This window comes from Lactuca sativa, chromosome 3 (assembly GCF_002870075.4).
Source record: "Lactuca sativa cultivar Salinas chromosome 3, Lsat_Salinas_v11, whole genome shotgun sequence".
In the NCBI taxonomy this organism is placed as follows: Eukaryota; Viridiplantae; Streptophyta; class Magnoliopsida; order Asterales; family Asteraceae; genus Lactuca; species Lactuca sativa.
Genome location: NC_056625.2, coordinates 69,882,829 through 69,907,420, shown reverse-complemented (window position 1 = coordinate 69,907,420; position 24,592 = coordinate 69,882,829). Strand labels below are relative to the sequence as shown.

The following is a 24,592-nucleotide window of genomic DNA, read 5'->3' as shown; positions in this document are numbered from 1 at the left end:
AAATCTTTAACATATATAATCAAAAACCTACACATACTTTTGAGTTTTGAATGAAACTAACAATAACAACTTCTAACTCACAATGACTTTATATAAAATCATCAAGGTCTATAACAAAAACAAAGATTTCATCAATGAAATGTAAACAAGTAATTTCACATGATACAATGTACGTTCATGGGTAAATCCTCTTAGCATACAACATTTGGCTTTCTAAAAATATAACCATATGTTCATCATTGAAAACGAAAATGTTTACATATATTCATTATTCACATATATATGGATCAAGCGGTTTATGACGCTTCCCATACCTTATAATCATTTCCCTGAGCCGCCATCTTCCAATTATGGGACCCACCATCAGGTTCATAATGACCCGGTCCAATCTTCATTGCCACCTTATCATCAATAACAGCTGCATACACATCTCTCTCTGACTTTACGATTTTAACCTATATATACAAATGGTAATTAAAATTTTAATTTAATTCAAGCGTAAGAAATTGAAAAATAGGTTATAGGTGAAGGTGGTCATGATACTTACTGTACTCCGGCATTGTATCTTATTACGGCTCCTGACTGAGATAAGTGCGGAAATTTCGGATTTGTAACGGGAAAACATGTGATCATAGAAAACGGATGGTGTGCCGGGGTGTGTTAAGATGTAAGCATATCCTTGCATTTCCTTTCCACCTGGAAATCTCCAGTGGCCCTACAATATAAATTAATAATAGCATATCATATTTTTTTCGATCTTAAATAGCATGGAAAAGTGAAACATGAAAATTAAAGTTAGTTAATTTAATTTAATACCTGTGTAGAACCAGTATCGTGATTTTCAATAAAGGTTACAGCACGAGAGGGCCACCACCCAAGAACACCTGGAGGTTTTCCGTTTTGATCGCTTAATCTCCAGTATTCGGTTCTTTCAATTGCCTGTCATGTACAAAAAATAAAATATTATTAATTACTTTTAAGAGAATTTTTTTTTTCTTTAAATACTTACAGAATGAAGAATTCCTTTTGTTGTGACATCAAAGGCGCCAGCAGATCCATTAGTGTCATTTATCCAGTCAACAATTCGCTGTCTGTGGGCATCTTGATTGTGATCCATTTCACCGTATGTGTAACTTAAAGAATCCCAATACTCGCCTACGGAAAAGTAGGGTTTGCTTGCTTCCATGTATTCCTTTACATAACCACCCCAAAATCCCCTCACGTAATCCAACCTCCATCCATCGTATCCAATCTCTTTCCTAAAATTATGACATTTTATAAAAACATCCAACAAATTGCAATTTTGGTCCTTGAGTATATATAGCTGATGAAAGTATTCAATTTTGGTCCTTATTTGAGGTTCTTGTAACTGTGTTGACCACAATTCAAAAAACTAGCTATACTCAAGCACCAAAAATGTGATTTACTTTAAAATAAATGAATAGAAATAAAGAAAGGGGGGGTGATGAGTAAACCTAAGCCAGCATAACCACTCGCTTAGGTCTTTTCTTACAAACTCTTGTGAATGGTCGATGTTTGGAGCAGCATGGAAATTATCTCCACTACTCTTGTTTCCCCGGCCCTATAAGTAAAAGATAAAAAATAAATAAATTAAGTAGAAGTTTATTTTAAAAGAAATGAAAATGTTTAATGTGGAGAATTAAAGAGAGAGGGTTGTACTTGAAAATGGGGATCATCAGCAACAACTGCACGATCGTCCCAATTTAATAGACCACCAAAAATGTTCCAAACGCCGTTTTGGTTTTGATAATGTGCACAGCGGTGATTTATGACTGCGTCGCCTAGAACTCTTATACCGGCTTGATGGAATTTCTTGACAAGGGCCTTTAATTCATCGACATTTCCATACCTGATCAACACAATACATGTGAATGTTGGATGAAGTAAATACGTATCAATCATTTTTATTCCCTATGAGAATGGGAAACTAATGAGTCGTAGCTTTAACAAAATATTGAACATTGGAAGTAAAATAGAAAAACATTTATGGGCATAATTGAGAACGGGTATAAACTAAAATACATTGTTGATGGATTTGGTATAAGCATGTCCAGCTGTGACATCTAAAATCCAGAATGAGAACCCACATTTAGGAACCCTAGATGTGATATGCCTCAAAACAAAAAATGTTGCATCCTACTGTCAACATATTCAAGAACCAGAGGGGCAAATTCGACATTTTGACAACTAAGGGCATTTATGTAAACTTTAAATTCAGTTAGGATGATCACAATTAGTTTCTCGCTTATATATCAAATTTTGCTCTGTAATTCATTTCATTCCTTTTTATCATAATGAGAAACCGAAAGCTTGAATCTCTCTCAAGTTCTATGAAGATTAACATGGTATCAGATTGATCCTTCAATTTCTTTCGCATTTCTTCAATTTCTTCGGTATCTCTTCAATTCCTTCTGTATTTCTTCTATTTCGTTTGAAATTTTCCAATTCATTCTTCAATAATGTAATGTCTGAATCGGGAGGGTCTTCTGTCAACTCCACTACAATTAACGCCTCAAGCCCCTATTATCTTTGTTCTTCTGATAATCCAAGCACTGTTCTTGTATCAAATGTTTTTAATGGAGTTGGTTTCACTTCTTGGAAACGATCGATGATAATTTCTCTTTCTGCTAAAAACAAACTTGGTTTTGTTGATGGATCGATTCTTCCTCCACCTGTTGGTTCACCTACATATCAAGGCTGGTATCGTGTCAATTCGATGGTCATCAGTTGGATTCTCAATTCCTCGCACAACAACATAGCAGAAAGTGTTCTTTTTCTGCAAACTGCTATTTGGAACAAACTCAATCAAAGATATGAGCAGTCTAATGGTGCTTTAATCTATCAAATCCAACAACTTTACTCAATTTCACAAAACTCGGATGATTTCTCTACTTATTTTACAAAATTGATGAAAATCTGGGACGAGTTACGAGTTGTTCAAGAAATACCACCATGTACTTGTGAAGCCGCAGCAAGTATTCGTAAATACCTTGAAGAACAACGTCTTTGATAAGCCCCCACATTTCGGTTATCTTTTTGGCCAGGGGTAGAATGGTCTTTTATGGTATTATGGTTGTTATTGGCTGTTTTGTTAGTGGGAAGAGCACCTGATTATGTTGGTTGTGATTCCCTTTTGTCTTGTCTCTAGTGATAGTATATATAGTCCTTTGTTTTAGAGAGTCAGGAGCTAAGAATTAATTTGTAAAGAACTTTGTTCTTCTTTTGGAGAGTCCATTCCTCTCGAATGAATGAGAATTCTATCCTAATTTTCTAGAACTGTTAGTGTTTTGTTGCTTTGAATCTGTTAGAATTCCTGGGGTATATGATAGATTCAACAAGGATCTATCAGTCTTATTCAACTTTTTATGGGCCTTCATGATTCCTACAAGATCCTTGGAGGATAAATATTAATGATGAAACCTTTGCCCAGTCTATCCACTGCTTATTCCTTAATAATACAAGAGGAACGTCAACGTGAAATCAACAATCCTTCATCAATCACCACTGACTTCACTGATCAGGTCTATGTCCCATCACCCTCACCATCTGTTCTTATGCCTCTTATGCCTGATCCTTCTCCATCTTCTACTGCTCTTAATGTTTCATCTCATGTCATTCCATTAAGACGCACTACTCGTTCTCCATCTCGACTGCATGATTATGATTGCAATAGTGTTATTTCAGAAGAGGAACCTTTTACATGTCATCATACAATCACCAAACTTTGCATTACTGATTCTACTTGTAACTCTTCTATGCCTATCACCAAATTTGCTTTTGATACTCAAACCATTCAACAAGAGCCTGCATTTTATCATGAGGCCAGAGGCATTCCAGCTTGGGAAGAAGCTATGCAAAAGGAAATTACTGCTTTGACTAACAATCATACATGGGACATTGTTCCACTTCCAAAGGGAAAAAGACCAATTGCTTGTAGATGGGTATACAAGATAAAATATCGTGCTGATGGTACGATAGAAAGACATAAGGCACGTCTTGTTGCAAAGGGATTCACACAAAAAGAGGGGATAGATTATCATGAAACTTTTTCACCTGTCATCAAATTCAGTACAATTCGTTGTTTGGTTTCGCTTGCTGTCAAACGTGGATGGGCCATTCACCAATTTGATGTGAATAACGCCTTTCTACATGGCGATTACATGAAGAGGTGTATATGCGTGTCCCACCCGGCTATCATGTCTCCTCCCCATCTCTCGTATGCAAGCTCAAACGATCTTTATATGGCTTGAAACAAGCATCACGACAATGGTATGACAAACTTTCAGAAGCGCCAAAAACCAGAGGGTATCATCCCTGCATAACTGTTTTCAAATCAAGCATCCGGGCCACATCAATTATTTTCTTGGACTTGAATTCAATAAAGTTCAGCATGGCATGGTTGTTCATCAGCAAAAATTTATCAGAGAGTTGTTGAATTCTTATTCTATGGTTGATGTTGCTTCTGTTCAAATGCCTCTTCCATACAAGTTGAAATTGAATCCTCTCATGGAAAAACCATTATCTGATCCAACTTTATACCGTCAATTGATTGGAAAACTCAATTTTCTCTTACACACTCGACCTGATACTGCCTTTGCGGTACAATATCTTAGTCAATTCAATCAAACTCCATATCAAACTCATTTTGATGTTGCTCTCCATGTCTTGAAATACCTTAAAGGCACTGTTTCTCAAGGTATTTTCTTCAACAATAAACCGGTGTACAACATCGAAGCTTATTGCGACTCGGATTGGGCTTCATGTCCTTTCACACATCGATCAAGGCGGTCTCATTTCGTTGTCTCATGTTAGTACTCAACATCAATTAGCTGACGTGTTTACGAAGGCACTCACCGGTCCTCGCCATCAGCAAGCTACTTCCAAGCTTGGTCTCCTACCGTACCCTCCAACTTGAGGGGGGGGGTCAAGATATTCACGAACCAAAGGGGCAAATTCGACATTTTGACAACTAAGGGCATTTATGTAAACTTTAAACTTAGTTAGGATGATCACAATTAGTTTCTCGCTTATATATCAAATTTTGCTTTATAATTCATTTCATTCCTTTTTATCATAATGAGAAACCGAAAGCTTGAATCTCTCTCAAGTTCTATGAAGATTAACACCTACTGTCATATTTGTAAATTCCGTTTGTTTGTATTTAACTGTCGCGTATACATCTTTTTCAGCAATGCTTTACTCCATCAATGATGATTATGTTCCTTATTCATATTCCTTGTAACTGTATGAATATCAAACGTTGTCATGTAAGCAGGGAGAGATATGAGAGTAAAAATTTTGTTTCAAGTCTGATTTGGCACTCAGATCGGGCATCCTTCTTCATATGCTTTCAATAAACTTTTATTTTTCTAATAAATTTGCTTTAGTAACATATGTATGCTTGTAACATAGCTAAAATTAGTCCCTTAACTTTTCCTCAACATTATTCGTATAGTAAAATTCCATTGGAAGTAATACATTAAAACATCCCCGTGGTATCATCGATTTGGCTTTCGTGACTATTTTATATTTATTAACAAGTACAGCCAATTTACATGGATATATCCATTGCCACATTGTGCAAATGCCTTTGCTTTTTTGGATTATTTCAAAAATCATATAAAAATCTTTTTTCCATAAAAGTCAAAAATAAATAAATAAATAAAAAGTAAGTGTTCTTTTCCAAAAAAAAAAAGTAACTGAGATGGTGCTCCTAAGACTACTCAAAGGCCAAATAGGCCACTTTTTGTTCGAGTCTGGAATTACATACAAAATCTCAGTACCACAACGAAAAAACAGACTCATCTGAGATAGCATGGTCCCGTCTTTTGCATGCCCCAACATCACAAATTTTGGTACAATGTGTATGCTACCACATCCTTCATTATCAATTGCATCCCATCTCAAGCCTTGAAACTCATTATTATATTTTACATATATCCATATGCTTATGTTATCCATTCCTTGAAAGTTTCTTGCATTTTTGTTGGTTATGCTCCCAATCGAAAAGGATATCTTAACTCCAGTCCACTTGAAAAGCACATACCTCCCATCATGTTGTCTTTCATAAGACTACTTTCTAAATTTTCTATATTATGTGGAATACTACTTCTCCATCAAATATAACCCAAATAGTCTTACCCTTTATTACATTATACCAGCGTCAACTCCATCAACGGTACCACCACCTTTGTTTCATCCATCACATGCATCATCCTATCCTCCTATTTCTACTATACTAGTTCTTACTATGTTTTCCATTTCTCATGCCATAACAATCAAATCCCGAGATAATACACTTCACCCCAAAACAGTCAACAAACATGTCCTTTATCAAGCACAACTCTTTCAAACTACTAAATCTACTACCTTTAACCACCTGAGCCTAGAAAAAGATTGTATGATGGGATGCCATGAGTAAAGATTTATGCACGTTACACTTATCACACTAGTGCAAATAGGTGTGCCAAACCGATAGAAATGGGATTGGCAGATGATTACGTGGAGCCACTGTTGCCACACCTTTTAAGTAGGTGGACAAGGAAAAAGGTAGAGATAAGTGTAACTCTGAACCAAGGATGAGATCCAACAAATCTCAACGAATGTATGAGCTAGAGTATGTGATACGTCTAGACCTCCCCGACGATGGACAATTTGGGCGAGTATACCAAAGATGCAAGGAGTAAGTTGCAAGTAAAATTAGGTTTATTTAAGGAAAGTTTGTTTAATTATGGTAATTTTATTTAAATATGGATGTTTATCCAATATTATAGTTACGATAGGATTCTTTTCCTAGTTCTTAGCTTTCCTAGTTCAACTGTAGCAGATCACTATAAATATGATGCACCATAGCTCTTTAATTTTATCAGTTAATAAAATCTTGTCTTCGACTACTCGTAGAGAGATCGCATGTTCTCAAACTCAGGAGGTAATCGGGCTTAACCCTAGGACCAGATCTAATACCTATCAATTAGTATCAAAACCGTTTATCCTGCGGTATGGCATCAAAACTCAACAACACAGATAGGATCAGTAATCTAGAAACGGATGTGGCCAAGATGTGTGAAGAAGCAGCAGAAAGCATTGCTGAAAGTACCACTCGGTTTCAAGAGTTGATGAATGCACTTAATGACTTGAAGGGAGACTCGAAGAACGGATGGAAAAAGAAGGAAAAGGGACCAAAGATCGGGGGTAGTTCCTTTGGAGAAGACAACAAAGATAAGGAGGAATTTGAGGGATCGCGAAAAGAGAACACGGGAGGAAAGTCCAAGGGCCTGCTGCGGGACTACCACAAAATCAAGATGCCAACATTTGAAGAGGAAGATGTGCATGGTTGGATTTACAAGATCAAACGGTACTTTGAAATTCAAGGAATCAAGGAGAAAGACTATCTTAGGGCAGCATCGATTTGCATGGAAGGATCAACTTTGATGTGGTATCGTTGGAACGAGACCGAGACCTGTCGAACATACGACGAATTCAAAAGAAAATTGTTCAATTGTTTCCAAGAGTCACAAGAAGCAAGCATATACGAACAGTTCTTGAACATCCAACAAGAAGGAACGACTCATGAATACGTTTGTAAATTTGAATGTTTGGTTGGCCAACTTTTTGACCTACCCGAGAAGGTCTTGGAAAGTACATTCATAAAAGGTCTGAAAGCAGATCTCCACTCAGCGATACGGATCATGGAGCGCAAAACCTTAACCAAAGCCATGAGAGTCGTGATAAAAATGGATGAGAACAACTCTACGAGAGTCACCAAACATGACAACAATGCGTCCTCAGCTAAAACAGGGTCGGGCGGGGCTGCGAAAACAAATTCCGCACCAGCTGGGTTTAACAACATCAAGTCACGCTACGAAAACAGGTGGTAGTCCTACTTGGTTTAACGTCAAGCACAGGCACGATACGGGTTAGTATAGGTAACGGAAAATAGATAAGAGCTCATATAACAAGTAATAAAATCAACCCCTACAAATAAGGAGATACGGGTTAGTATAAGTAGCCCTACTTGGTTTAACAACGTCAAGCACAGCGACGTGTGTCTAAGCAACGAGCCCAATCAGCATCAGAGTAGCCAATTATGGAATTTTTGTGAGGCCGACTGTAAGTGAGAAAGGAGATGGTGCCTTTAACATACCTAAGAATTCGTTATCAGATTGAAAATGATCAACCGTTGGGGCTTGGAGAAATTGAGAAACTTGATTAACCGCGTAAGACAAATCTGGTCGCGTGATTGTCAAATACTAAAGAGCCCCGACTAAAGATCGATAGAGAGTTGGATCCTTAAAAGGCGAACCATCTATTTTAAAGGATGCATGGGGAGGTAGAGGCGTGCTCACGGGTTTAGAATCATAAAGATCAACCCTTGTGAGGATGTCGCTAGCATACTTTGATTGAGTGAGAAAAAGACCGTTGTCTAGGTAAGCAACTCAAAAACCCAAGAAATAACTAAGATCACCAAGGTCTTTGATGGCAAACTCATGATTTAAACGAGAAATAAAGTTGGCAATAGCAGTCTCATCAATTCCTAGTAAAAATAAGATCATCCACATATACGTATACGAGTAAGTACATGATGCATGAGACAATTGTGAACACAAAGAGGGAAGTGTTTGCACGACTGCAACTAAAGCCATATGAAAGAAGAAAAGTGCTCAAGCGTTGGAACCAAGCTCGTGGAGCTTGTTTTAAGCCATAAAGCGCCTTGGATAACTTACACACATGGTTGGGAAATTGAGAATCAACAAATCCCGGAGGTTGTTCCATACAGACCGTCTCATCTAAGTTGCCATTTAAGAAGGCGTTTTTGACATCAAGTTGATGCAACTTCCAGCTATTCAAGACCGCAAGAGAGAGAACAATTCGGACAGTAGCTGCTTTAACAACCAGACTAAACGTATGAGAGTAATTAAGACCCGAAATTTGAGTGTATCCTTGGGCCACTATTCATGCCTTGTATCGTTCAATGGTCCCATCCGAATGATATTTGATACGATACACCCATTTTGAGCCAACAACATTGGTAGAATTTGAGCATGGTACTAATGTCCAGGTTTGATTTTGCTGTAAGGCTTGAAGTTCCTCATGCATGGCAGCCATCCATTTAGGATCTTTAGTTGCTGTTTTAAAACCTCGTGGCTCAATGGTAGATGTTAGTGCAATATGAAGAGAGTGAGTAGTAAGAGCATGGAAGGCCATTGCTAAGTTTTCATCCGAAGAGGGAGCTTGAGTAGCATAAGTATGAAGTTGCGGACAAGAAGACGCATAATGACCATTATTTCTGTACAATTGGTAGTGAGGTGGTCTTCAACCTTGACCTCGTCCCCTGCCACGAGAGTTTGATCCTCGATAATTGAAGGAACGACCACTACCCTGAGCAGAATTAGTGTGAGTATTCTAAGCTTGAAAAGCAGCAGGAGGAGAAGGGGTACCGTGAAGAGACTGTAAGAACAACTCATGACTTTCTGCTTGTATAGCCAAATCACGAAACAAAGGTGCAGGTTTGGTAGCCCTTATTGCAGTGGAGAAAGTTTCATAAGGACCCAAACCACAAAGAAACCAATGCAACTTATCAATTTCAACAAACGGGTGACCAATTGCGGAGAGTTGGTCACATATTGCCTTGAATCGACGACAATAATCAGAAACAGAAGATGTACCTTTCGTGAGTTGTCGAAGGGAGTCACGCAGAGAATGAACGCATTCAATAGATGCGTTACTGTAAGAAGCTTCACGAGCGAGCCAGATGTTGCGAGCCGTGGTGAGACCAAGAACTTTGACTGCAGCTTCTTCGGTCAGAGAAGATTGCAAGAGAATAATAGCTCGCTGGTCAGCTTCGGTCCATACTTGATAGTCTAGATTAGGAAGAGATTTTTCTTCAACAGTAATGTTGGTCGATGGAGCAGGAGAAGAACCATCGAGATGCCCTAATAGCTTCTGATAAGTAAAGATGGGAAGAAGATGATTCCGCCATAAAAGGTAGTTACTAGAGGAAAGCTTGATTGTCATCAGGTGCAATAGAGTATTCATGGAGAAAGGGTTATCTTGAGAAGAAGAAGAAGAGGACTCTGTCATGGTGAGATACCAGGAAGAAGAAAGAGACGAATAGGTTTAGAAGGGGGAAATCGGGTGAATGTTGATACCATATAACAAGTAATAAAATCAACCCCTACAAATAAGGAGATAAATACATACAATAAATAAGATAATTACACAATAATATTATCCACTAATAGCTAGGGAACTTGCAAGGGGTTGCACTCACCTTACCAAACGTTCGAAAGTAGTAGAAGATAATGGGAAGTTCGGATGTCATTCTAGGCATTAAATGGCTACGCACACTAGGTGATATGCCCGTTAATTGGCGAGATCTAAAAATGACATTATGGGAAGGAAACCGTCAAGTCATGCTCACAGGCAATCCAAGCTTATCCAGAACACTAATAAGTATCATGAAGTCTCTTACTCGAATGCTGAAACATGAAAGTAACTTATTTCTGTTGCAATTAAACACGACAGAAAAAACAGAAACGCCCAACCGGTTACCATTGGAATTCCAAGCCTTGATCGATGAACATCACGACATTTTCGAAATGTTGAGCGGCCTTCCCCCGTCCAGCAACCACAAAAGCACGCAATCATTGTACAAGGAATGACTCTATAAGTGTACAACCCTATTGTTAACCATTTCCACAAAAAAGGAGATCAAGAAATTGGTATGAGAGATGTTAAATGCAGAGATCATTCATCCAAATACAAGACCATTTTTTTAGTGCGGTCTTGTTAGTTAAAAAGAAAGACGGGAGTTGGTGGTTCTGCATGGACTATCACACATTAAACAAAGCAAAAGTCTTGGATAAGTTTCCAATACCCGTAATAGATGAATTATTGGATAAGCTACACGGGGCCGCAATGTTCTCAAAGATCGATCTTAAAACCGATTACCATCAAATTCTTATGAAGACAAAAGATGTTTCCAAAACTGCATTCCGAACACACGACGATCATTATGAATTTTTGGTAATGTCATTCGGGCTAAGCAATGCCACATCTACTTTTCAATCACTAGTTAGTAAAGTGTTCAAACCCTTATTACGACGTTTTGTATTGTTTTTTTACGACATACTCGTATATAGCAAAACGGCAACGGAACACACGACGCATATTGCGACGGTTTTTTAAATACTTCGTAAAGATCAACTTTATGCTAATAAAAAGAAATGTTTTTCGGCTCAAAGGGCATATACTCGACAAAAGGAGTCTCGGCCGATCCCGATAAAATTAACGTCCCCGATAAAATTAACGTCATGTTGGAATGGCCGAACCCTAAAACACTATGTGAGCTCCGAGGTTTTTTAGGGCTAACAAGATATTATCGCAAATTCGTCAATAGTTATGGAAGAATAGCTTTGCCACTAATGCAGCAACTAAAAAAAAGATGGGTTTAAGTTGTCGGAAGACACTATTAAGGCGTTCCGGCAACTTTAAAACGTAATGGCACGGGTACCGATTCTAGCACTACCTGATTTTACAAAAGAATTTGTAATAGAGACGGACGCCTCTGGCTATGTGAATAGAGCAGTCTTAATGCAAGAAGACAGCCACTAACTTTCTGTAGTCACATTTTGGTGATCCGTGCATGTATGAAATCAGTTTATGAGAGTTTATGGGCGTGAGCTCATGGCAATTGTGTTAGCGGTTCAACAGTGGCGGCCCTATCTTTTAGGTCGGTAGTTTGTAATTCACATCGATCAACGAAGTTTGAAGTATTTATTGGAGAAACGCATGGTTACCGGGACCATCAGAAGTGGTTATCTAAGCTATTGGGATACACTTTTGATATCATTTACCAACCGGGGAAAGAAAAAAAAAGTGACAGACACGCTCTCGCAGAAGTTACCCGAAACTCAATTTAATTTAATCACCATGACTTGTAAGATTAAGTGGGAAGAATTATGGAAAGATCTTGATCTGGTGGATAGTATTGTTGCCATTAAGCAGAAAATAACAAATGGGGAGGAAGTACCGGCGGGATACATGTTAGAATCGGGAAGGGTTTTATATAAAGGATGGTTGGTATTAAATCGGCACTCGTTTTGGATTCCAAAACTGTTTAGCGAATTTCAGGATAGGGTGATAGGTGGTCACTCATGAGTTCAAAAAACATATCAACGTACGACACGAGAAGTTTTCTAGAGCGGCATGAAAGGCGATATAGCTAAAATGATTACGTAATGTGATATTTGCCAACATCAGAAACACTCAACATTAGCGGTTACTACAATCATTAGAGTTGCCAACATGGGTGTGGTCGGAAATTACTATGGATTTCATCGACAGTTTACCTAGCTCAGAAGGTTTTACAGTTATCTTTGTGGTTGTGCATCGCTTAAGTAAGTATGCTCATGTTGTGCCATTAAAACATCCCTAAACAGCGCTAGCGGTGGCTACTGTTTTTGTTTAAGAGGTGATTCGAATGCACCGCATACCAGAGTCGATTGTTTCTGATCGTGACAAGGTTTTTTTAAGCCAATTTTGGCATGAATTGTTTCGCTTACAAGGGACAACTCTCAAGCGCAATACCGCCTATCATCCGCATACCGACGACCAAATTGAGGTCGTAAATTGTTGTGTCGAAACGCATCTTTGTTGTTCTGTTCAAGATACTCTGAGATGGTGGAATAAATGGCTAGCATGGGCAGAGTATTGATATAATACTTCTTTTTATACGTCCACTAAAACAACTCCTTTTAAAGTATTGTATGGCAGAGATCCTCCACATTTACTTTTTACTATGGTCACGCCAGAACACTAGTCGGATCTGTGGATCAGTATTTAGATGAACGAGATCGTGTTTTGTAATAACTAAAGGGGTATTTGTTTCAAGCTCAACACTTGATGAAAATTCAGGCAGATTTGCATCAGAAGAGGAGGCTCAGAATGTTGTTGGTGATTGGGTTTATTTGAAACTCAAGCACCCTTACCGTCAACATTCTATGGCAAGGCGACAAAATGAGAAGTTAGCCCGGACCTCTCGTATTCATGATGTTTTTCATGTGTCTCAGTTACGTAAGGTCATTCGAAATCGGGCAGCTACTCCTCAGTTGCGATATGGAAGTCTGCTGCAACCGAGGCAGTTGGAAAGGGGTGTGATGAGACCAATGGACAAGAGGTTTTGATTCGTAGGTTGGATCTTCCGGAGTATGAGGCACGACATCGGAGGTGTTCAAGGTTATAAATCGTCAATTTTTGACCTTAAGGGCAAGGTACATGTTTCGGAGGGGAGTATTGATACGTCTGGATCTCCTGGACGATTTGGGTGGGTATACCAAAGACGCAAGGAGTAAGCTACAACTAAAGTTAGGTTTATTTAAGGAAAGTTTGTTTAATTATGGTATTTTTATTTAAATAAGGATGTCTCAAACTCAACTCAGGTAATCGGGCTTAACCCTATCGGTATGATATTTGGCCAAGGCACCAAACCAGCCATATTGTCATATTAAGATCAACCTACATGTCTTTCCAAGATTGGTCTTTGTAAATTCGCTATGTACCAACAACTTCCTAGCTTGTTAACATCCTCACCAGTAGTATACTGCTCATTTCTCGTTTTCAGTTGCTACAAGTTCTACCTACCATCTAGCTTGAGGGGGATGCAACCTATCCTTACTTGTTCTTAGAAGCTGGTTGTCGCAGATAGTTTAGGGCGACTCATAGTCATAGCCTCTCGTGTCTTAGGTTGTGAGTGATTGTGTCTGTGAGTGCCTTTAGCCTTGTTCTATGTCGGTCATGAGGGCATATATATAAAAACATTTCTCTTCTATTGTGTTACTCACTTCACGACACATAATACACAATCAGATTTCTCTTATCTTCATTTCTTTCCATTTCTGCTTTTGTTAGATCTATATACCTGTTTATACTAGCCACTAGACTTTGTCCAAATGTAAGCTACATATAATCTTATTATATTCCGTATCCCTCAACCTTTAACATTACAGTCTACTTTTCTACCAAACTAAGAGATTCATATTATGATTCAAGTTCATATAAATAAAAAATAATCCGAAACTAAGCATGCATAAGATATGAGAACTTTATGTCTATGATTTTAAAGTACCTGGAGTTTAAGTTATATAGATCCCTTGGCATGTAGCCTTCAGGTGAGATGGATTCAGTTGGTGGAGGCAACCAAACAACCGTGAACCCAAGTGAAGCCAATTCTTCAACCTTCTCTTGTAGTTCCCCATACCATCTTCCAGACTTATTAGACTCCCAATTAAATCCCTGAAACAGAATCTCAAATCCTGAACCAGTTGCTGAACTTACTTTAACAGGTGGTTCCACATCCACATCCACAGCTTCAAACTCATCAATCTCTTGTGGTAAACTTTGAACAGAGCTTCTGTAAATACTATACGCTTCAGCAGCTAACTTTTCAATCTCTTGAAGAATAATCTCCTGTTTTTCTTTGCTTTTTGTTTTCCTGTTGGCTGCAGATGATATCCCAGTTACCAGATGTCTAATTTCATCAATGATTTCATCCGTATATGCACCAGAAACAGCTTCTTCATCATTGTTATTTTCTGGATTCTGGGAGACGCTTTCTTTTGGGATACGTATGTAAAAGTCATTCCCCATGTTATTAATCCATGTGTTGGTGTCCTTAAGTTTCAAAACAAAAAGAAATCCGGAAGTTTCTTCATCTAATGGAAATACTCCAGTGCATCCATGCTGCAAAAGGATTAGAAAGGGTTGCTGTTTTTTACCTACTTTTAACTCTAGGTAAAAACAGTGTAAGAATTAATGAAAAAAAGCATACCTGTAACTGAGTACGTAAAGCCTTGTTTTTAAATACTGATGTGTTATCTGGATGTGGTTCAGAAGGAATTTCCCACTTCAGACTTTCATCTTTACAGATTCCCCAATGAACAATAATATCACCAGGAATATCAGTCTCCATATGCAGCACATTATTAGATGCATCTGAACCTTTCTTTATGTAAACATTCATGGAATGTTCAACCAAAGTTTCTTTTACAATGGAATGCTCTTCACAGAATTCCTTCAACTTACAACTTCTATTTTCATCTTCAGAAACTGAGTTTTCTGATTGAACCATTACACCTGATAACTCCCCTGAAGTCCCTTTTCAAAAAAGAAAGATATTTGTCAACAAAAATTAGTCAATTTGCACAAAGAATAGAACTGAAATTGTTCAATCCATGATCCAACCTGGCCAAATGGCAAACCCTTGTTTGGTTCCCACAGCATTTTCATTAGCATATGAGAAATCGACAAGTGGTACCTTAAAATCTCTTCCTCTATACTGATACCAAGATCCAGTTTCTGCATCCTAAATTATTGAGTAATTAAGTGAAAAGAGACATAACTTTTAAGTAAATAAAGATCATTAACCACTAACAGCTTCAACTACTACCTTTAGTACAAAATTTATAGCTGCAATTGAACTTTTAGTGTTGAAATCAATCTTCACTTCATGGATTGAATCTGTTTCTGTGACAGTTGATGATTTTGTCAAAGGGGTCTCAATTGCATAGTCCTGAAAAGATGAGGTACAAGAATGTAATTTCACCAAAATGCAATGAAGTGCACTAAACCAATATTAAATTGAAGAAATTAGATACCTTTATGGTAATAGAGTCAGGAGGTATCATTTCAGCAGGAGGTTGATCCCATTCACTATAGGCATTGAGTATAAAAGTAAGAAAATGTTTTTTTTAATCTTGTTCAAAGTACTGAAATATATAACATTATAACATAAACCTGTCAATGTCATTTTCGTAATTAACTCCCCAATGAAGAACCCATTTCCCTGGAAGATTACATCCTATAGTTAGTTGCCAGTTTTCCTCATCCTTACCACTGTCTAATCTGATTAGTATCTTTCCTTCCACCTGTAATTGATATTGAAAAGACCATGAGAGCAATAAATTCATATTAGAGTTTCTTTCTTGTAACTTTTTTCTCCATTCTCCATTGCCTAAAAAAAGCTGCATTTTTATTTTTTATGTCAAACATTGAATTCTCAACAAATTGAAATGAAATGTGTTACATATTTGACATCAAAACTATTCTACTTCAACTCTCGTAATTGTTATCATAGCAGATTTAACAATCGGGTGGAAACAATGTGCATATATAGTGCTCTAAACAGAGAGAAACCCAGAAAACAAACTATCCCCAAATTATATGGTCCTCACGTCCATGTATACTCATATTCTTCTTAATTTTAAGATTATGATGGCGAATTTGTTGCTCAGTGCCACTAACCAAATTATACCAGTTATCAATCAACGTTTGAACTTCATCCCTTAAACTACATTTAACCAAATAAACAATACAATGCCCTTTCCAGTTTCCACTACTTCATATTTTATCCTCCGATTTGTTTAAATTAGACTTCCGCTAAACTAATCCAAAACATAAGCACCTGGTTACACACACAATTTCGAGCTCGAACGAACCTTTTCGATGCGTTGCAATGGAAAAGTTTCTCCGGAGATGACGTCATCGGACAACGGTGGATCAAGGACAGCTGTGTCCGAGGTGGAGCTATTAGAAGAAGCTCGGACGGTGGTGGACAGAACCCAACAATCAAAAGAAGGTCTGAACTTGTGGAATTTGGCGCCATTTTTTACCATAAAACTCCCTTTCCTACTGTAATACAAATGAGATCGTTTAGAATTTCTGGAATTTATACGGATTTTAGGGCTTTCTAAGCGACAACAATGGTGGAAATGAGTCCCAAGAGGAACCGTCGCCATTGTGTGTGTGTGTGTGTGAGAGAGAGAGAGAGAGAGAGAGAGAGAGAGAGAGAGAGGAAGGAGGGAGTCAGTGGTGCTGGTTTCAGTTAATATTGATTCGAACTCCTTATCATTTACAATTTACCCCTCAAAGTTTAGAAATAAAGTCATAAAACAGTATATATTTTGTAATTTCTCTAAAGGTCATCTCATTAATATTTTAGCTTCAGGCAATACAACAATCAGTCATATATACATGTAAATATATTTTTTGCTCCTAATTAATATACTTTGTAAATAGTTTATCTGTATTTTAGCCATTTCTAACTCAGATTAATTATTATTTTGTTAAAAGAAATTATGGATAAAATGACTCAAGAAAGCCAAAATATATTTAAGTAAATAGTTTGTGCCGTTTAGGGAAGAAAAAGGTGATTAGGTACTTACCAAAAGAAAAATAATAATTTAATTAGGATAACTCAATAAGCATTGTTACTAAAGGGTTTTGATATCGTATATCAAAATACAGTTAGTGTTATGTAACTTTCAGTATAAAATGTCCACAAGATAGGGTTTATCTTTTTATATGTTTTACCCTTTTCATATGGATTTCATTTTGTTCTCCTAATAAAGGATTGGGTGGTCCGATGTTGGTTAATTTGGAAAGTGATACATACAGAAGATGACAATGGTACAAAGTAGGTGTTAGGTACAAAAATAAGTCTTTTACATTTTTTGAATAAAATGATAAATATATCACAATTTAAACCTGGAAATATATATTATGGTTTTTGTATAAAAGAATAACCATTTAAAAAATATCTAGCTAGCAACTTTTGGATGCATGCCAATCATTCAAGAGCTTTCCAACCATGTCGACTGTATGGTGGCCACAAAATTATCAAGGTCCCACACGCATATTACAGAAAGCTGAAATAATCAAGGACGCAATTATATTAGACTTGAAGGGGGAATGGGGACTTTGCAAAAATATATATGATGACATAACTCTTGAAAAGTAGAGACATTCACAAATCTAATTTAACCACGTGTTCTTTTAGATTACCCAAAATAATCAAGAATTTTGTACTTACAAATCTAACCATTTAATCTGAAATTATCTCTTTATATAGTCCCTCGTTTAGAGAAAATCAAAAAACAGTACTCACCATATCCTGGAATCACATTCCGAACTAATCTTCTCAAAGCGAGACAACATGGAATCGGATGTAAAAGAGAATATTGTATTCCAAGATAAGTTATTTCTACTTTCTATCTTATCATTAGTATCATAGTACAATTATCAATTTAAAATCGCCAATCTAAAACGAAACCCTCATTTCAAAATCCGAATAACCTGTTTAGATGGAATGATTTTTTCGTTTTAAATAGTTTAGTGTGTGTGTTTTAGTAGTTAGGCTTCACTTGGCATGGTTATCTGAGTAATTACGTAGTATATACTATAGAATCTAAATGAAATACTATGTTTGAAATCTAATGAACATTTATGAAATTATGTTGTTTTTGCTTTACATTAAGCTGTTGACATGTGATAGTATATTCATAAGTGGTGTTTTTATTTTGTTGAAAAAAACTATGTCTCAAATATAAATCGTACTCCGAAATACGATAATTAATCTGAAATGGAAACTTAGATTTTGTGTTAGTTATATGTTATTTGTTTATTTGTTTATTTTACGATGTTTCATTGACTATAAAGTGTAACGTGGAACTTGGTAGCAAAATACTTGCTAGTCTATAATCTATCTGAGTGCATGAGGTGCTTTTTAGGGCCTCGTGATTTGGTTGATGGCTTGATATCACAATCGTTGAAGGGGACGCAATGCTTATGTGCTACCTTTTATGTAAGGATGTGTATACAGATACGTGGTATGGCTCTGAGGAATTCTAATTTGATGTTAAGTGAATATGAACTACAGTTCGGATGGAGGGAGTTTTATCTAATCATGGGTATTTGCTCTTGAAAATATTTAGTTGCTAGCTTGACATTGACATAGATTCTAGAAGTGGTTGGTACCCTTGTACTACCGACTGACTCGGTGAAGTTACAAGACGTTGAGGAAGTTTTCACAAAATCACTATATCAATTATCAAAATATAATGTTATACAAGTGAGTTAGGTTTATATGTTTGATAGCGAATAAACTGAAAGATGCTCATCATCCCGTCAAGGATGAGATTATTTCCTAAATATCCAATATTGACAAATTCAACGAGTATCATGTCATTTAGCATTCTAATTTGCTGTTATGTAGTTTCCATTTATATATTGTGCTTCAATTCATTGATTTGTTGGCATCACATGTACCCATATAGTATAGTCATGTACAAACACTTGACAATTGTATTTCAAAAAATCAATGGTTATATTTATCTAGGTGTAACACCCATTTTCATGATGGGTCAGTTGAGGATTTGGAGGGATCAAAAGTAAGATTTTTGGGAAAAATCTAGTGACACGACATAGTGAATAGAGCACCAAGACGTGGCATGCAGAATGCATGAAACGTGTATTTGATAGCTGCCACAACGTGGCAGCAGCTGCAACCCAAACCCATGATCTTTTAGGGTTTCTTCCATATTTAAGCACTCAATTTCAAGGATTAGGGCATCATCTTCAGCCTCCAACCCTTCAAACAACGAAATCCTAGAATCCATGCATGTTTAGGAGCTTGTTTTCTTGATTGAAGACCTTGTTCTTGGATTTTGGTGGAGCTTGAGGAAGGTGAAATATCATTTTGGTGCAAGGGTGCAAGAGACCAACTTGGAATCATCATCTCCTTCAGATTTCTGAGTTGTTGGAGGTATAAAGCTCTCATCTTGACCTTTGTTCTTCTTGATGCTAGTTTAAGCTCATTGTGTATGATTTTGGTCCTTTCCTTGGATGCTCTTGGAGTTTGAAGAACTCTAGAGCTTGTTATGGATTTTAAAGGTCATTAGGCTTTTGATGAATAAGAAAAAGGGTCATGTTTGGTGTACCTTGGGTCCATGCTCAAGGCATAGCCTCATTAAGGACTTAATAGACTAGGGTTTTAGAACTTGCATTGGGGTGAGGTCCTAATGGATAAAGTTGGAAACTTTATAAAAATGACTAAATCTAAAGTTATGGGTTTAAATCTGTAAGGATTAATGAAAGACCCCCTTTTCTAAAACTACAACATATTATTACTCCAAGTTACTCCAAAACATGCTACATGCATATTTATAAACAATATTTACATTAATAGTTTGATTACAAAAGACTGTATACAAACCAACTAAGTTTTAGTATATTACATAACTACCCAGGATATTATAGTTTATACATACACGAACACTAATTACAAAAGTAATAGTATTATCTATTCAAAACCTTCTAACAGTATATGTCTATATTGGATGCTTATTACCTGCAATTATTAAACACTAAGAGGGGTAAGCGGTGACGCTTAGTGAGTTCAATAATAGATACAATATAACGTTATGCCATATATATACTTTAATATGGCAAAAGCAAAGGGAACAAGGAATAACAAAGGCATATGTGAATCATGTGACAAGCTTTCCATATCAATCAATGATTTGATTCAAAGATATACAATCAATGAGACATAACAATTTCAATACTTGATATACATCAATAAGAATTATGCCCAATTAGCACAAAAAAAATACATGATTTCAACCCTACAGATCCCTATGCCAATACCAGAAGTTATCTGAGTCATGCTCTACATGGCCAAAGGCACAAAGCCAATACCAGAAGTTATATGAGTCATGCTCTACATGGCCAAAGGCATAAATCTGATACTAGAATAATACGAGACATGCTCTACATGGCCAAAGGTATAAAACCAGAATAATATCATGGAAAAGCACATATCACATATAACACATAACATACAATTGTTCCTATATATTGAATTCACCGTGAAATAACCGAATGTTGCGATGAAATTACCCCTTAAGTGCGTTTTTTGCCGGTAGAATCTGACTAGACACTGTCAGCAGTTAATGATCGTCGGCTCAGGAAAATGGCTCAAAATCAACAATACGGGCAGTGGGTTGCGTTTTTGTGTAAACGGAAACAAGAGAGTTGGCCCTCTATTTATAGTCAAAATTTTGACTCTCACGTCGTGAGCCTTATAAGCTCACGTCGTAAGCTCGATCCTGGTTAGCTCGCAGATTTGACACGTGTGTACTAGGTTTGAGAGGTGTCGATCAACTACCTCACGTCGTAAGTATTACTTGCTCACGTCGTGAGTTTTATCAGATCTCGAAGTTTGTGCTTCGAACTTCAAAAATTCATATCTTTCGTATATTAGCTCCATTTTTTATGTTCTTTATATCCATGCGTAGTTGAGATTATACTCTACAACTTTCATTTAGACTTCGTTGGCTAATTTTGACTTTATTTTTAAAGTTATATTTTTAACAGGCCGGGACAGGAAAAGTCCGTTAAAAATTCATAACTTCTTCATCCGACGTCCGTTTTCGTCTGTCATTTTACTGTTGTGCTACTATTAACGAGACCTTCAATTCTCATTTAGGTCGTGTCGGCTAAAAATCACTCGATCTTTATTCCGAGTTTTTAGCTGTCTACTGCTATTCCAAAACTTAGAAAAATCATAACTTCCTCATATGAAGTCAGATTTTGACGTTCTTTTTATGAAAATTCTCGGTTTAATGAATACTAAAACTTTCATTTAGATCATATAGGCTAAAAATTAGTTTATCAAAAACTCACTTTTTACGTCATATGGCATCGTGCCGGTTCTGTCGCGAAACTTCAATAAGTCATAAGTTCTTCGGTATAACTCGGATTTTGATGATAATTTCGCCTAAATATTTCTAACGAGATTCTTTACAACTTTCAATAATATAATTTTACTTATTTTCAATTTTATATTTTCATTAATTTCAATAGTTAAATTTTGATTGGAATCTCATAAGACTTCCAATACATTTTGAATGATTCTAAACATAGTTTTACTTCAATTCTAATAAAAACTATCTCTTAGAACTCAATGCTCATAATCATATAATATTTCATTATATTATTCACTTTTAAAATTACATAACACGATAACCTAATGTGTATGTTACAAATACCTCTTCCTTTTGAGGATTTCGTCCCCGAAATCACAACGATTTAAATAACTGGAGATATTTCGCTCTTATCTCATTCTTATATTCCCAAGTATAATTTGGGCCTCGATCCTAATCTCTGAGTTAAAGAAAAATCAATTCTCATTGCGTACTCTTACTCCATGAATTTGGGTTATAGACTCAACCCAAGATAAAGTCTTCACTTTTGCTACAACAACAATTCGAATGGTCATATTCTAATGACCTTTGATTTCATAACACAAAAGTAGGGAAGAGCAAAAACCGCACCGCAACTAAAATTAACCGCATAAACCGCAATAAAAACCAATGGTGAGGTTTTCTATTTTTCAAAAACCGCAAATTTACGGTGCGGTGTGGTTATTAGTTTTCAAAAACCGCAAAAAAACGCACCGCAACACATTTATTATATACAACTTTTTTTATTAATTATTAATATATTAAATATTAAAATAAGACAAGTTTCATGAATGAAAGATTAATAAAATACTAGAAGACAAAAATATGTTTTTTTGTTATGTTTAACTTTGAAAAATGGTAAAATTAGACAATTTTAAGAAATTTCTTGTTAATTACTATTGATTTGATGTTTTTAAGATATTAATTGTTTGTGATTTAAGTTAATTGTCTTATACATTATGGTTTTTTTTTATTATTACAAGTAATATGTTTGAACTCTTAAAACCGTTTGAGCTCTAAACTGTGGTTAAAAACCACACAAAATAACCGCACCAAATCCATGTGGTTAATAACCACAACACATAAAAAACAAAACTGCACCACAAAAATAACTGCCTAACCGCACCGCAAAAGTAACCGCACCAAGCGGTTTTGAAAATGGATTAACCGCATTTGCGGTTAGTGTTGAGGTTTTGGCTAATAACCGCACCGCGCTCACCCCTACACAAAAGACACATAACGAATCATACTCTTATTTCTATTAGTCAAACACTATCATAGAAGAAACCTTCCTTCATGTTCTAATGTGATATAATATCTTCATAACTAGTAGCATTTCTAGCTAATAGTTGCTTAATCTTTAATGAAAGTTGTTATACTTTTATCGACTACCTCGACCATCTCCTTCTTCAATCTTCCAACTGAAGTTTCGTCGCTACACAAGACATGGTTCTCTGAACCAATCAATTCACCTAACGAATCTATATTAGTCGAACTCAATTATTTATGACCACTATGGTCTGAACAAAAATCATTTTCTTAGTCATCACCGAAACGATGTGTATAGTCAGCAAGAGCTCGAACAGGAAAATGATTCCCAAAATATACATACTTGTTATATATGTTGAAATTGAGGTTGATGATATGTGAAGTGTTAGAAATATATTCTAGTGGATAGGCTAAGGATCCCTTCAGGAAGTGATGCCTTATAGCCTAGGGATTTGTTTTTTATGTGCTATTTGATTTTGTTAATTACCAAGTCTATGTTGTATAATTGTATACGATTAGGATTATATAGCCTTAGAATGATTGACTTAGTCTTATTTCTTATTCCTTGTTTGGTTGTGAGCTTAGGGTAGAGTCATTTATTCGACGATCTATTTGATCATATATTGCTTATAACTTGCATGCACAAGGCAACCAGCAGTGATGGTAGAGATTCTAGCAGTGTAGGAGTGTGATTGAGGAGAATCCAAGGATGAGTGCCTAGGAAGTTAGTTGCGGCTCTTAGGAGTATGTGGGTGTTAGTACACCTAGGAATGGTCTGTTATAGTGACTTAGGAGCTCGAGATGAATTCTGAGTCGACTACAGATAGGCATGGAAGGTAGTATGGGCTCGTACTACTAAAAGCAATTAATCCGTATGTAACGCCTGGTTTCTGGTATGATTTTATTTCAAATTATTGCATTTTTCCTAGAGGAATCATCGAGTTGTAAGCCTCAACTCGACATGTTGAAGTTGTTTTGACCGCGAAGTTTAATGAGTCAGCTCGACAAGTTGAGGTGCCTCAACTCGGCGAGTTGGCAGCAAGGGAGGAAACCCTAGTTTTAGGGTTTTGCACCCTATTTAAACACCTTAAGTCCCAAGTGTTGGCCTCATTTCCAGCCTCCATAGCCCCTAACCCTAATCTCGAAACCCTAGAGCCTCCTTGAGTGTTGTGAGCATATTGTGGGTGTGTTTTGGTGTGTTTCAAGCTCATTGAAGGAAGAGAAGCTTGGTGCAAGGTGGGGATTCAAGGAGGACCCTTCAGATCTTTATTCTTTACACCATTTACAACATATTTCGGGTATAAAGTTCTAACATTTCTTAATATTTGATTAGATCTCTTTTTGGGATAGTTTAGATGCTTTTAGTCATGTTTGGGTGGTTGATGGGGTTGTAGGACTTCCCAAGTGTTATCCTTTAAAATCTATGATCCTCATGAGCTCTTTTGGCATAAAGGAGCCAAATTTATGGTCTTAAGGGCTCCATACATTCATTAAGTCCATCTTATGGCTTCTTTTGTGCATTTGAGCTTAATATAAGCATGCTTGAAGGTAAAGTTGGAAACTTTACATGGTCTTTCAGCTTTTAGGGCTAGATCTACAGTTTGGGGTTATGCCTTGGTGATTTAGTGCTTAATGATTAAGTCCTTACCCCTTTTAAGCCTAGGGTTTGGGTTTTGAACCAATTTTAGTGGTTCTTAGGGGTAAAGTTGGAAACTTTACCCTTC

General features: G+C 36.6%; 1 protein-coding gene across 2 annotated transcripts; it reads right to left on the bottom strand.

The window, feature by feature from the left end:
- Positions 1–109: 109 nt before the first annotated feature.
- Positions 110–16,875, bottom strand: LOC111891355 (alpha-amylase 3, chloroplastic). Of its 2 annotated transcripts, none has more exons than XM_023887407.3 (13): positions 16,515–16,875; positions 15,814–15,944; positions 15,675–15,729; positions 15,467–15,589; positions 15,262–15,382; positions 14,849–15,165; positions 14,147–14,760; positions 1,681–1,870; positions 1,476–1,582; positions 1,010–1,259; positions 817–939; positions 548–715; positions 110–455 (listed from the first exon to the last, which is right to left on the bottom strand). In XM_023887407.3, exons 1-13 carry the CDS (start codon positions 16,812–16,814, stop codon positions 297–299), a joined length of 2,658 nt encoding a protein of 885 aa, XP_023743175.1. In that variant the 5' UTR covers positions 16,815–16,875; the 3' UTR covers positions 110–296. The 2 variants fall into 2 exon arrangements, with proteins under 2 accessions (XP_023743175.1, XP_023743174.1); XM_023887406.3 differs by having other exon boundaries at positions 14,849–15,174; positions 16,515–16,874.
- Between the last annotated feature and the right edge of the window lie 7,717 nt (positions 16,876–24,592).